Genomic DNA, 15,389 nt, shown 5'->3' on the forward strand with positions numbered 1-15,389 from the left:
TACTGTTTGAAGAAGATTGAGAGAAAGTGTGAATTCGCAAGGCTATCCTGCAAGATCCCAAACTCTTGGAAACAAGTATCCAGTGACTGTAATTTACTCAGAAAATACAACAAGACTGGGTAGATGATAACAAAATGAATTTCATCGAAAGTGATAGAAAGCACAGGAAATGACCCTGAGTTTATTTCAGGGCGTCTTCGTGTGTGGCTGTTACTATATCCATCTCATTCATCTTGATTAATGATGGAACAGATGATGGCAGCAGGACACATTTTCTGTGGATGTGTAAAAAACAAATCGCTAATCTCACTGGCTGAATCTTCCTCTGTTAACAAGAAAATAAGCTACAAAATCATGACCTCCAAAGAAAAGTTATGGTCAGTGACAAAAAATCCACATGCATCAGTGGGATTAAATCCTATAAAAAGTTGAGCAAACATTAATTAAAAGGACCTGCAAACGTTTTTTTCAAAGAAAATATAAAATGTTTTATTCCATTGGGGGTTGTAGATACTCCATTATGGTGAAAAGAGTAGACTTGCACTGGGGAGAGAATCCTCAGCTGCTGGTGTTCAGTTCTGCTAAGAATCTAGGCAGGGGTGGGTGTGGGGGCTTGTCCCTCCATGATGGTTCCTCTTCTTACAACTCTTCCTTCTGAGGTTTCTGCTGCCTAAGGTTTTCACTAAGCTCGTGATCGGTCATGGCCATCTTCCCAATGTACCCGTTTTGTTTTTTTCATTCTGAATAGGGGTTCTGACACTCAATAGTCCTCAGCCTCGTTCTGTCCACTTATTATATAGTTTCAGGGTACTAGACTTGATGTAAAACCTTCTATGCTTTTTTGTCTTGATATCAGTGGATGCTATCTCCTCTTTTGGCCAGCTTATTATACCAGCAGGGTATCTGACAACCAGCAGGGTGCATGGATCTTGTTCTTCCCTGAGTCCTCAGGCATTGCCTTACTGTCTGCATTTGGTGGCTTTCATAGAAGCCTGTTCATAGTTTCTATTTCCCTGTGGTATTCCAAGGTACTTACAGCTGTCCTCAATGTCTGCAATGTTGCCTTCTGGTTGTTCCCACAGTTCTCACTAAATTTCCTCTTTTTGTTACATCCAACTACCCCTCTCTGATCTGAATGACATTCCAGTGTTGGTGTTGTAGTGATGTGGATCAGTGAATTGATGATATTGTTCAGTCCTGGAACACAGCTTGATGTCATCCATGTAGAGCAGGTGTCCGTAGCCAGTCTTGTTGATGATCTGGTTGAGGGGGTTCAGGCCTACAGGCCAGAACAACAATGGTGAATCCTGCAGTTGATGTTAACTCATGCAGCTGGCTCGAAGTTGGCCTTTCCACATTCCCACTGAATTCCTGGTGAAGGCTCTTGGGGTACTGCTGATCTTGTGTCATTCTAAGCATTTTACAGAGTTACACCCTTTTCATTTTCAAGAAACTTGTTGATCTTTTGCACTGATGATTCAACTGGGAAAGTGCTATGACTGGGAAAAATAAATGGAATTTTTACTTTTATTATCAGGGGCATTCAGTATCCTGGCAGTTGGTATTATAAATTTATGCTTCCCTGGTGAACGCTATTGATGTTTAGTAATTACAAATTTGAATATGTAAACAAATTCAACAGTGAAAGATAAAAGGATGAAATATAGGAAAATAAATCAGCACCTCTAACTCTTTTACATTTCTATGCGAGAGGGTCTACATATTCGCGGAATAACAGGAAATGGAAATTTGCAAATCATTGTCTGATTTTTCTGAATATATTTGTGAATATTTACAGCTGCACAGGAAGGGAAACATTTCTCTTTAGAAAGCAAGTAGAAAAGTCATTTATGCAAGCTGTTTTTACCATCTTTGGTATTGTCTTTCTGTCTTCACTTTGAAATAGGGCAATGCCATAAACCATATATAAAAGACAGACTTAGGTTCTGGGTACATAACCCAGTGCCTTAAATCTGTATTCTTTCTAAAAATGGGCAGGTCTGGTTTAAAAGTCTTTTTGAAGTCGTAATCACTAGTTACTAGTCTAAAATGATAAAGAAGCGTATTCATGAGGATGGACATAATTTGTAAGATAATCACCCTTTGAGTGTTCACAGTCAGTTTCTCAGGCAGATCTATCTCTTGTTTGACACGCCTGGTTAAAAAAGACCAAGATACTAACAGCTAGTTCAAGGATTCACAATCAATGGGACGTCACTAACTAATAGGTGATATCATGATGGCTACATTCATCTGTTATTGCAGCAAGAGTCCTGACAGGGACTAGAAAGAGAGAGCAGATTTCTCCTATATTGGCTTCCCTTCATTGGCTTCCTGTTAAAGAATTTGAATTGAATTCAAAATCCTGCTCGTCACATACAAGGTCTTAAATAATCAGGCCCCATCTTATCTCATTGACCTTGTAGTACCATATCACCTTGTTAGAGCACTTCGCTCTCGCTCTGCAGGCCTACTTGTTGTTCCTAGAGTATTTAAAAGTAGAATGGGAGGGAGAGCCTTCAGTTTTCAGGCCCCTCTTCTGTGGAACCAGCTTCCAGTTTGGATTCGGGAGACAGACACTATCTCTACTTTCAAGATTAGGCTTCAAACTTTCCTTTTTGCTAAAGCATATAGTTAGGGCTGGACCAGGTGACCCTGAATCCTCCCTTAGTTATGCTGCAATAGGTGTAGGCTGCCGGGGGATTCCCATGATGCATCGAGGTTTTCTTCTTCAGTCACCTTTTTCACTCACTATGTGTTAACAGACCTCTCTCTTCACTGAGTTATACTTGTTATTAATCTCTGTCTCTCTTCCACAGCATGTCTTATCCTGTCTTCCTTCTCTCACCCCAACCGGTCGCAGCAGTTGGCCCCGTTTTATGTGTGCCTTGAACCTACTTATTCTTGATAAATTTGCGCATGATACGATATTACTCATAGTAAGTTTACAGCTACTCTGCCTAAAAGTGGGCCTAAATATTCTAATAGTGTTTTCCCTTCACCTTCTGTTTGTTCCAGTTTGTTTATATTTGTATCTCCCTCACATCACTGGCAAAATCTACGACATGGTGTTTTTAACTGGGACATCACGCAAGCAGATTCTGTGACAAATAAACTAAACACTGGCTGGTAATAAAGATGTACATCTCACCAAGGAAAAGACACGACTGATAATTCACCCTTCCAGTCCTTCCTCAATCTATAAGTCATTAGAGAGAAGGGCAGATAATACTTGCAACAAGTCTTAGGTATGAAGGAATTGAAAAGAGAACAACTGACAAGTGTGACCTGCTATCGGCTCATCTTAATGGAGCTCCAAGTGCCACGTGTCTTGGCTCATATTGTGTTGACACAGAGATACAGGCCACCATGTGCTAGATAGCATCAGATTATAACCTGGTTCTTTTGAAGACCTGCTTTCCTTTTTTTCATCCACACATTTCCATTAAAGCCTTCTGGTAAACAGGCATTTTTCTTCAGATATTCTTTAAAAACTAGATTTACTGATAACTTGTTACAGTATGCACCACTATCTGTCATGGAGGTGAATGTGGCTGTCATTGTTGTCCACTCTTTGTCTTTGTCTTTTATTTTCCTTTGTCTATCTCTGTCTATTCCCAGTAGGGGTTGTCACTGTGGTATAAATTGTCAGAGTGGACCCTATCTGCATCTGGGTGGGCTTTTAAGCCAAGCCCATCAGTTAAGCGTTCATTAAAGAGGTTCCTCCTGAAGCTCCACGGAGGAGTCCCAGCCTTTTACCCGACTATGATTTACTGTAACTGTTGCCTTGTTTCTGAGTTAAATGCATGGGTTTGTTATTGTTTTCTCTGGCTGGTGTTTATGTGCAGTACAGTGTGCAACCTTTTTTGTTCTTTTAAGCACGCCACACATAATCTATTTGTCAAGATATCGTCTGAGGAGATGCAGTGTCTTTAAAGCTATTTCTTAGAAGAGGTGAGTCAAGCCCCAGAATACCACCAGAGCATCCGTTTTTGAGATTTTACAGAAGAAGCATGGTTGAAAATATGCTCAAATTCTCTGTCCTGCAAGAGGAAAATGCGGCACTCTGTCAGACTCAAGGGATTCCCAGCAGAGCGTTGCAGTTGTATCAGGATGATCAATGTTAATCACTTAACCTCTCAGTGCTTTTAATGTGGCTGATTTCTTAAAGATGAATGTAGTAAGGTCCAGCATACCTGAATTACTGTGAGGAGTGAATGTGCTGGAGCTCATCTCATAAACTACATGCTCAAAAGATGAATGTAGTTTCTGGGTCTTAAAAAAGAAGCCAATACGCAAGTGCCTCAAAGCTGCACTCATTCGAAAAATCAGCAGGCGTTGATCCTGTTATTGCAGTCGGGCTGTTTAGAAGTCTATGGGAACAGAAGTCCTTAGCTCCCTTGGTTTGTGACCTCAGTACATTTTATTCAATCATGATGTTCATTTTATAATTATGTAAAAGGTTAAAGGGAGGGCGTACACTGTGATCGGCATGTTTCTCACACTGACACAAATGTGAAAGACTTTTACAGCTGCCAAGTCCATCTTTTATATACAGTCTTTGTCTCAGGACCAAGCGCCTTGACCGTGTTTAACCTTGAGAGTAGCTGAACTCTGCTGTTAGATCGGTTACAACAGTTATTTTGTAAAGAATGATATGCAGTCAGAGGAAATATTATGTTTCCTTCTAATATTAGACTTCATGTTAAATTTTTGTTGTTTCCTATATGCTTTTTAGGAAGGCAGGGTTAAAGTTTGATTAAGTTGCAGCAACCAACCTCCTTGGGTAAGGCAAACAGCCAACCATGCATATGAGAGTCATTTATCGGAGGCAGTGACCATGGTATTTGATCCCATTCTTCTAGCTTTGCTCTCATGCAGCTTGTGCATCAGTGTGGTTGAAGTCGATGAAGGGATTTTCTCTTTTCCATTCTCATTAACTTCATTTACCTGCACTTCCTCTATTCAACGTTTTAAAAGTTTGCATTTATTTTAGCAAAGATTGTGTAACTGTCAGCCTTGACATACTCTAGCCAGATGAAAGAGCCTTTTCTAAAACTTGCTATTTGTACAGCACATGCATGCATATGAGGGTTTTATTGTCCCATAAACATGGTATGAGCAGTTCTCCAAACACAACTTATTAAAGAAAACAGAGATGCAGATGTTTGCAGTGCCCTATGGTGGTGCCCTCGGGAGACGATGTAGTATGAAGAGCGCAGACAGGGCGCACGGAGCTTGGCTTGTCTAAGACCTGAGTTAGGCTCATTTTTCACATTGACACTTTGTGGGGGCTCTCTAAGCTACTGAATCCACATTGTAGATGTGTTTAATATTTGTTCACGAGGTAAGAAGGTCTGCTCTTTGTACACTGCGTAAATTGATAAGTTGGCAAGAGCAGCAGCTGATGGAGGGCTGCGTCCATGAGGCTAAAAGTGGGCTTAAAGTTCTGTAAACAAACACACGCTCTGCTGTCTGCCTGATCCGAAATGGACCTCTGAAAAAACCCCAAAAAAACCAATGCAAAATCTGGAACTGCTGTTGTATTCTTCAAACACTAACATGGCTTGAGTCCAGTTCTCGGCACCACGGAGGAGTTTTCAAACGCAAACACTCAAATGGCTGTTTGCTGTGTCTTTCGTGCTCGTTCAAACTCAATTAACTGAGCTCCTTTAGCTGTTACAGCTGACTGAGGTGGCAGCGACAAAGTCAAGTGTTTTTATTATGATGTGCACAGACTATGAGTTTTCATTGTGTCTTTTTCTCTTCAAAAGGGAGGTGACCCGAGAAGAGATGTCATCTACTGGGGAATGAAGTGTGAGCCATGAATGCAGTGAAAAGCTCTGAGGTCCACAACGGTCCAGAAGACAGACGGTGTCCTGGACAGCTGCAGCGGGCCACGCAGCTTCATGGAGACAAGGAGAGGACAAACCACGTGTTGAAGAAACACATACAATCAAGAGAAAGCAAGAATGGTGAGCCCTTTCTTTCCATTTGAAATCCTTTGCTCTTTAGCGACTTAAGTCCTAGTATATCATATTTGACACATACACTTTTTGAGAGTTTTCTATATCATCAGTGTGATTTTCCCCCCTGAAAACCTAAATAAATTGCACAATACATTTTTAAACTTTTTTAAAAAGATGTAGCAAAGGTGATACAAGCTAAAACTCATGTGTGGAACTTAAAATCTGATTAATTAACGCTCAATTTTCAAAAAAATTTTCTGACAATTATTCCATGGTTCAGGCATTAAAGGGTTAACTACCTTAATGTTATCCACATTAAAAAACCCTGTCCATCAAACTAAACTGACTGTTCAAATGCTGTTATATGCTTGATTTGTGTCTATCTTTTTTTAAGTAATGACGGTTGATTCTGTTCTTCACTGCTGCAGTTTTAGGTTGAAATCTTATTTTTGCACTCTGAGATTTGGCCTCCTATGTGAACATGTGATCTTCTGTTGTTGTCGTTTCAAATGAGAGATTTTCTTGTCTTTATTTATGATTTTTTGGGTAGGTTGTATTGGGCAGGGCTCATTTTAAAATCTCTGTGATATACAAAAAAGCACTTAAACTGAAATGACAGTTTTAAGGGCTTGCACGAAAATCTTCCTAAAAGCTGAAAAATGATATGTCTCAATATAATATTCTGATTATTTCCAAACATTTCCAAACATTCTCAACAATCTGTTTTTAAACTTTTGTTTGAATGAACTATTTGTTGTTTACAAAAAAAAAAAAAAAAAAAATCTCTAGTGTCTATCCAGATTAAAATCTGAATCTTGTTTTTACTTCCCAAGCACGTTTCCCATAAATGGAATTTGACTTTTAGTTTCAAGTATCCTAGTTTCCCTGGATAATGCTACACAGCACAGAAAATCATACGGCTATTGTGTATGTAGAGGTGAGTAGCTATAAAAATTGATATATCCTGTATAAGCAACAGCATGCAACTCTGCAAACAAGTCAAACAGTTACAGTGGGTTGTGTATGCACGGTCCAAAAGTGGCATAGGGCAAAGCATGCTCGAGCAGAAACAGTTTGGAGTGTCTGTGAAGTAATTTAATAGATTTATTCTAATTGTAGTGATTTGATTCGATTTTTTTTTTACTGTATTCTATTATGTTTAGGGTTTTGGTTTTGGTTTTTTTTGTCATTTCTTTAGCACCATTTTTCTATTAGTGCCTACAAAAGTAATATAATATTAATATTAACAATAAAGTCAATAATCAGGTGAAAAGGTTAAGTATGCCAGTCACATCCTCAGAACAATCCTCGAGGCCAAATCAAAACAAGGTTATTTGAATATTTTAGGAACTAATGATTAAATATGTTCTCAGCCCAGATCAAGCTGGTGTATATGTCGCTCACATCACAGGGCTGAAGGTGAAAGTGCCTGAGGAATCTTATGATTTAGGTTGGTATTTTTAGATGGAACTATTCCTGCCATCTCTCAAAATAGTGAGAGCAGCGCAGCATTTCACTTCAAACTGCTAGACCCTGCAAAGTTTTCCATGATGTCATGGGTGGCGTGGGAGTGAAGTAACTGAAGAGGGAGATGAACAGAAACTGGAATCTCCTCAAATTCACCCATTCATTTTATTCCCTTATTCTTCAAGTCAGCCGGTAGACGGGAGGAACAAGAGAAGCAAAACAAGCGAGGAGCCCGAACCGTTGCTCCTCGTGCCAAAGACCAGATGACAAACGCAAATGAGTGATAAGACTGTCACTGGCATAATGGCCCCTTTTTCATTTACACGGTACGAGTGCAGTAGACACAAGATCCTAGTCAATCCTAATAATGAGCTCAGGAGGCGTGTATAATGTTTTCATTTTAGCACTGTGACTGAAAGTCGGGCTTTTAGCCTAATAACAATGTTTAAATTAGACAATCCACATTTTTAAGCATTTACATGCAAAGGATCTGCGTCAAATGTATTGAGATGAGAAGATTAATTAGACATTAACTAATTGTAAGTTCTTGCCAGTGTTGATAATGGATTCTTTTGAACCTCTTCTTGACTTAAAACCTAAATGCAATAGTTGGTCTTACTTCTGCCATAAAGCTCAGGCCCAGCAGGGAACAAATGTTAAAACTTCTCCTCACATAAATGAAAGAAGTGAATAAAAAATAACTAAATACTCATAATCAAGGATTTTATTTTTTAATACAAAACAAAAAAGCATATTGTGTCATTTTTATTGTGAAAATACGACTCAGGAGACAAACACACAATAAAAGTCAAAACTGTAGGTTATGTGATGTTCTACTGATATGACAACTTTTAAGGAAGAAAATGAATAGATAAATAATTTACCAGTTTTATTTTAGCCTGCACTGATAGAACATCAAAGAGCTGTTCATGCTGTCACATTGTAACATGCGCTTGAAAACCTAGCTGAGTAAGAATAGTCTAAAAATTTAAATTGTAACCACCCAGACTCAGCTACAGTAATCTACTGGACTATGTGTAATATCTAGAAAGTTTGCATTATCAAAGCAAAATTGGTTTTAGCACTGCAATAGTCTACATGTCTAAATCTGTTTATGTTGTGAGTAAAATATACATTTTAAAGTTACAAATGTAAAAAATGTTCAGTTTTGCCTCCCTACAAGGAAAGCTCCATCCAGCAGTCGGTGGGGAGTGACCGTGATGTGCAGACTCAGTTGCTGAACGTAGACTAGATTTAGTTTGTAGACTCTTACCTCATCACTCCCCACAAGGGAAACTCACCACGGCAGCGAGTGGGGAGTGACAATAATGTGCAGATCCAAGAAAAATGCAGCTGTAGTATTTTGTCTCTCCCCACTAGGAAGGCTCATTACAGCTACGAGTGGTGCATGTCAAAAACATGGTACACGTTCGACTTGAATGAATGATTTGCTATCTGGCTTCTGTCCTTGTGAATGGAAGTATAGCTGATGCTACACTTCCAGGATCTGGCCTTGTCACTTCCCAGTACGGAAAACTAACTACAGCTGTGAGTAAGGAGTGGCAAACCAACGTGGAGGATGGGATGATATTTCTTCTCATTCCAAGAAGATGAAATTTATAGTGTGCCTACACAAAACTGGCACCTGCGTGTGTGTGCGCGCATGTGTGTGTGTGTGTGTGTGTGTGTGTGTGTGTGTTTGTGTCAGATAAAACAGTAACTTGGAAATAAATTGCCTCTTTTAGAAACTGCAAGATTGAAACTTGCAGTTGCCCTGATGTTTTTTTGCTCAGTTGCATTTGTGTTAACACTAAGGCATCAGTGTCCACTGCTTACAAAGATGTGTAAGAGTCCACATGATGGCATTGTTAACACAAGTTTGCCATTAGAGGTGTTACTACTGTACTGCTGCCCACTTACACTTCGAAGGCTCGCTCCTTGTAGAATGGGCAGTGTTCCTTTTGGCTTCATGTTTTCACATTCATGTAGTTTCTCAGAAAGTGCATTTGAGAATTGGTTTGTACCCTTGTAGATAAATTCCTGCATGCTCATTGTAAGCAAACATGCAGTCAGACTTCACCAGTCTTCTTTGCTAGCAGCAGTGTGTTTCCTCAGTCAAAGGTGGCCCCGGCACGGCTGTAATTCTTCACCGGGTCTAATATGAAAACACAGATCTGTCTGATACAAATCTGGGCAGCACTCTTTTCATTTAGTGAGGTAAGAGTTGAGGAGAGGTCCGACTGGGTAAGAGGGTTCTTTGGCAGCTCGAGAGTCTCAAACACCTGCAGTAAAAAAAACAACTGTTATTGCTCCAGTCTGGATTGTTCGTGCGGCACCTTCTTCCCTGAAAGCTGAGTGGATTCCACACTGATTTGATGGTGGCCAGAGTTACACAGATTACTCTCATCTGGAGGAGATTAGTCAGTGATGCTGATAGACATGATCAGCCCGACACTTCATCATTTCACGCAGTTAAACATCAGCCCTGCTCTGCTAGCTTGTTTTTGTAGTGCTGTGCCCTTAAACTGACTGAATCATTTTCATCAGAGAAAATTAGCTTTTTTTCTGATTATAGACAATCATGCAAACCCCATGCCGGCAGGTAAAAGTTTGAACTTTTAGGTTAGCAGACACAAAGGTTTGAAGTGATTGTAATGAACGGACATTAGCGGAGACATGATAAGAGCTCCATGTTCTGTTAATTGCACTCTGGTTTGAGGGAGACAAGAAATGTTTGCCTTTCTATTCTCATTATCAAAAGCATTTTCTGCAGCTCTGCCAGACTTTCTATCTTAACCACCATCAGCATGAAACATCAACACCATAACAAAAACCAGCATTTCTTTCTTTTCTTTTTTACATTAGGCAACAGGTGGAATGTGTGCCGATGCATTTTTTTCTGCTATTGTTTCTAGCTCCTAATTCATCCGTGAAATTACTCAGATGTTCATTTATCATGTGAGCAAAGCCGAGAGCAACAGGCCCCGAAACAAGAATCAGTTGATGGATAGAACATTTTCTGTGGGCAAATATTACCTCAGTTTGCACGGGCTGTAAACACATTTATTATTTATCAAACCAGTCTGTGTGACGTGATGAAAAACCAAAAAGGAGATTATGAAATAAATGCTTGTATTCAAGGAGAATGATAAATAAAAAGAACACCCCCCTGAATTGACTGTGTTTGTAGTGCCGACCCAAGTTTGTAATTGGTTTCATATTTAGTTATACTACAGTACAACGTATGGAAAGGTGTACCAGGGTTCTGTGAGCTCAGACGCATAAATACATCTCAGTTACTTTTGTTGCACCTCCTTGTGCCAAGTTTTCTGACTGGACATTGACCGTTAATTTTTTTTTCTTTGCAAGCTTTGAAATATCCATCTTCCTGAGCCAAGCGCTGTTCACCTATCTGGAATGTACAGTTAAAATTGCTTTGCAGCTTATATAAATACAGGCACGGCTGTTGTAGTGTAGAGAGATGGCAGACCCTTGTGTGGAGAGCGGGCAGCTCTTAGTCACAGTGCTCTTCCAGTGACGTGAAACGTGGCCTTGTTAGCTTTCATGCTGATGTCTTTGTGAGTGTGTGTCTTGGTGCTACCCTCAATCCCTGACAAGTGATTAACAACACATCACTGTATTTCTATGATGCTTGACGACAAACTAGCTGTTCTCAGGACACTCGAGCGCACATCATTCCTCTGGTTAGTTACAAAGTGGCAGTGTATACAAATTTTAAAAGATAATACAGTAATCATCAGATACTGTGTAAAATATGCAAGACCAAAATTTTGTGAAACTGAGAAACTGTTATTTTTTTCCTATAATGGCACAAAGTGGTGTTCTGTAAATTTGTATTGAATTTAGAGATGAATTTATTCATTTATTGTCAGGATGTGTGTTTCATTGATAGCAGTTTTGGTATTAGTCACTGCCTCATCGCTCACTTAAAGTTGCTATAGTCATATTTAAAGGTGCTAGAATTATTACTGCTATATTAACAATGGATTTTATGGCTACATGAAGTGTTCACCCATTATTATCCCAGAATTATCACTCTTCATGCAAGCAGTGGATCTGGGAAAACTCAAATGTTTAACAGGGCCTGCTTTTGAGAGTTGGTGGAGAACAAAGCAGAACTAAAAATGCCAACAAAAATAACAACATTGACATTTGGCCTTCTTTTGGCAGAGACCAAATTCCAAATAAAAGTTAATGCAGCAATGCATTTGATCATTATGTAAATAGTTTTGCTGATAAGTTTCTTTTTATTTATAAAAGTGTTGCTTTCACGGCTTTTTTTCTGCTGCCAGAAATGTAGGTTTAGGGAACAAATGTAATTGTGTAAGGTGTTGTTTAATGTCATGTGTTTTGCTACAAACTTGTGTGGATGCATGAGGGGCAATAGGATACTTTGGTATACAGCTGGAAGAGTCAGGAATCCACTGACCTTCCCATTTGTAGGTAACGTGCTATACCACAACTGAGGGCGAGGACCCAAAAAGAATAGAGGGGTCCATGACCGTCTTAGGGGAGTGTCCCCTCTTGGGGGACTCTCCACCAGTTGCTCCTAGAACTGAAGAAGCTTCTTGGCTGAGAGGTGAAACGTCTTCAAGAAACTTAAAGGAGTCCAGATGCTTTTCTTTCCAAGCTCCTTAGACTACGATGACCTGGATGACTGAGAACCTCATTCATATTCTCTACAGGGGGTTTTGGTTATGAGCCATAAAATCCAAAGGAGGGCTATGACATGGTGAAACAATGGTATGTGTCCTGATATCAACCTTGTTTTAATAAAAACACCCTTTTATTTGCAATATCACAGTAAAGAACTACTCTACCTACAAACAGCAAGGAAGCACTGTATCGTATTTCATACACAACACAAACTGAAAATAACTGTTATACAGCACAACCATAATGAAATGATTAAATTTGACATGGTTGGAAGTCTTTTGTTGTGGAATCTGATTAGCAGTGTAGGTTTAGTTCCCTTACTGGACAGTAAATGGACTGCTTCTGCTGCTAAGCACTCAATATAAACCACTCACCTCTACACCTTTGCTGTGCTTTTCTGTTAAATATTCACACTGCAGTGGATGAAGCAGGGAGCATCCATCGGCGTTGGAGCTGCCAGGAATTGAACCACCAACTTTCTGAGATGTAGATTTAGTAGATGAGCTGCACTGCCTCCTGAGCTAAAGCCGACCCTGTTGTTGTGATTTGGCGCCATATGAATAAAATTGAACTGAAATCTTGTGAACAAAAAAAGATTCATATCAAATCTAAATTATGAAAAATAATTTAAATTAATGGCTGCAATGTATCTGAACGTATTCCTAAATGATTTATCAAAAGATGATTGATTCGTTTGCATCTTCCACACAAACATTTAATATGATTGTTTATTGAACATCAAAAACACAGTGGTTCCATATTTAGGCAGCAAGAGGAACGATATTGTGTAATCTCATTGGCCGACTCACATTTGGACAGTTTTCGAGAGGGAGGATAGATGTTATTATGATTTCATGGCTCCTAGTATTATGAAAAGGATTTTCAGATTTGAAGCTACTGTCCACTGGAAACAAAAACTCAGCTGGGCGGCTATTAAACTTTCCATGATTGTCACTAATATGCGCTGTGGATATGAGTAAGGACAAATGTAATATAGAAGGAATTAAAGGGCTTACCTCAGAAAATTCTATTCAAAGTTTTCATTATTTGTTAGTCTTCATGAAAGCAAGCAATTAAAAGAGTGCCCTCGATCATCAGTCGGCACAGATACCAGGCTGTTTCGGTCCAAATCTTTAAAAGCTTTGCTTGAATTTATAAGGATATGGTAACACAGTACACCAAGTAAGAGAGGGAAAGCGTCCTATAAAACTGCATTATAGAGATATAAGTAATCAGTGCAACACCACATGATTTAGCACTCTTAAATGAAGAACAACACTGATACTGATCTAATCGCTGGTTCTCTGTAATTACTCATTCATCAGCTGTTAGCAGGAGTGATAAAGACCATCCAGGATTATCTATCTCTCCAAAAATCCGGAAAAGATTAGGTCATTGCATCCACTGAGCTATTTTTAAAGCTCTTAACGGTGGCATATTAAACAAAACGCTTAGAAATTCAATTAAGAAACCACTCAGCCACAATGACCTGAAAATAACCCAGAGTTATTCTAAAACAAAGGCTCTGCCGACCAGCCGCTGTGCCGCTTCACATGTGGGTTGGAAAAAGGAGTGCTTTAAAACCACAGATTTTTAGGGGCTGTGGAGATTAATGAAGAGTTTCTTTTTCCAGGTGTTGTATTGTGGATACAAGAGCTTTGGGTGGTGAATTTTTACCAAGGCTAGAAATCCATGTGGTAGAAATGAAAACAGTAACACAATATACAGCTCTGATCCGGCTCACGGCTTAGATGCGAGAACAGGAGGGCATTCCAGACTCGAGAGAAAGGATGCAAGGAAGGGATCGTTCTCAGATATCGATCACATGTACATTCATATTAGTGAAAGTGCCATGAATTCCCGAAGGACCTCTTTGACTTCAGGGAAGTGTTTTAATGGTTTTTAACAACCCCTTTGCCCTCAAACCCTTTAATAACACAGTTGGACACCCTGGTATAAATATCAATAAAGGAGACATCTTAGTCCATCCTATAATTTTATCCACATGCGTCTGTCATCATCAGCACTTCCAGGGGCTGTTAGTCATCTTCTACTGCTTTCATTGGCAGTTTAAAGCTGCCACATGGGTTTCTGATTTTAATGTAAGATGACCCCCAGCCTGACAGTCTGTTAGGCATGAACAGAATTGCAGCTCAACAGTGAAAAAGCCAAACCCTTCTGATCGCTTTCTCACTTTGAAAGAAAATTTACAAAACTAATCATTACAAGACTAAAGTACAGACTAATTAATGTGGATAAAATGGACAAAATTGAGCATTTGCTCCATTCCTCTTAGTTTTCAGAATTTAGATTTATTTTACTGGGCTAAATTTTGAATTAAGGCGTTAATTGTAAATGTGCACTCATTACATTTGCTGTAGATATAAGGGAAAATTAAGAGCTAAACAAAGCTGGGGCAACAGTTTGCTGACCTGCGATGACCATGCAATAGCAGATTATCCCAGGTTCAATTGGGGTTCACATTAGTTTCATGGTTGGGTGTTGGCCCACAAGTCCACAAATGAGGACCGACATCACTCACAGCATGCAGAAAGACAACAACACAATACTGAAAGGAAGCGCTTGTTTGCCAAATGTGGATACAGTGTTTTTCTGAGGGACCTGTGGATACCAGGTTTAGGATATTACCATGTGTCTTTGGATGAGAGAAATTGCATCTGTGTATTAATGACTGTGCACATTTTTTAAAGATCCAGTAGATGGGGTTTCACCTTCCTAAAGTAAACTGGAGGAAAAGAAGTTCTGGTGTCTCACAACTGTGACAAGAAATAAAAACATCCTGTAATGCTTTGGTCAAGCAAGCACAAGACCAGAGAAAATGTAAATGACAAACAACAACAACAACAGAAAGCTACATATAGAAATTTGTCCAACTAACTCTCTGTGATTCCTCTAATCAGTGGTTGCTAGTCTGTGTCTATTGTGACTACTGTACAATGATAACGTTTTTACAAGCTTGAAAGGTGCAGACACAAACCATTTACCTGGACTGTTACTACCTTTTCTGTATGAAGTCATGGCAAATGGGGAACTATTCACATCCTCTCACCCATAAACAAACATGTTGCCAAATGTCTGTGACAGAGGTGAAGAGGTAACATTGCCGTATTAATGTAAAATAGATAATTCCTGTAATTCCTCTGATGTTGGATGTGACTCTGGATGTAACTGTCTTGACTGGGACTGGACTTTCTTGACTTGTCTTAACATTGAACTTGGCTCTTGCTATAACTATATACACTCGTCTCCCATGTT

The 15,389-nt window shown here is 39.4% G+C and overlaps 1 protein-coding gene across 1 annotated transcript in view; it reads left to right on the forward strand.

The window, feature by feature from the left end:
- The window catches only part of myocd (myocardin), a 122,895-nt gene that overhangs the window by 56,599 nt on the left and 50,907 nt on the right, over positions 1 to 15,389 (forward strand). Inside the window, exon 2 of the mRNA XM_076887209.1 lies at positions 5,775 to 5,975. Within this exon, the coding sequence (XP_076743324.1) occupies positions 5,825 to 5,975 (151 nt within the window). The 5' untranslated portion in view covers positions 5,775 to 5,824. The remainder of the gene's footprint in view (positions 1 to 5,774; positions 5,976 to 15,389) is intronic.

Source organism: Maylandia zebra, linkage group LG8 (assembly GCF_041146795.1).
Source record: "Maylandia zebra isolate NMK-2024a linkage group LG8, Mzebra_GT3a, whole genome shotgun sequence".
NCBI lineage: Eukaryota > Metazoa > Chordata > Actinopteri > Cichliformes > Cichlidae > Maylandia > Maylandia zebra.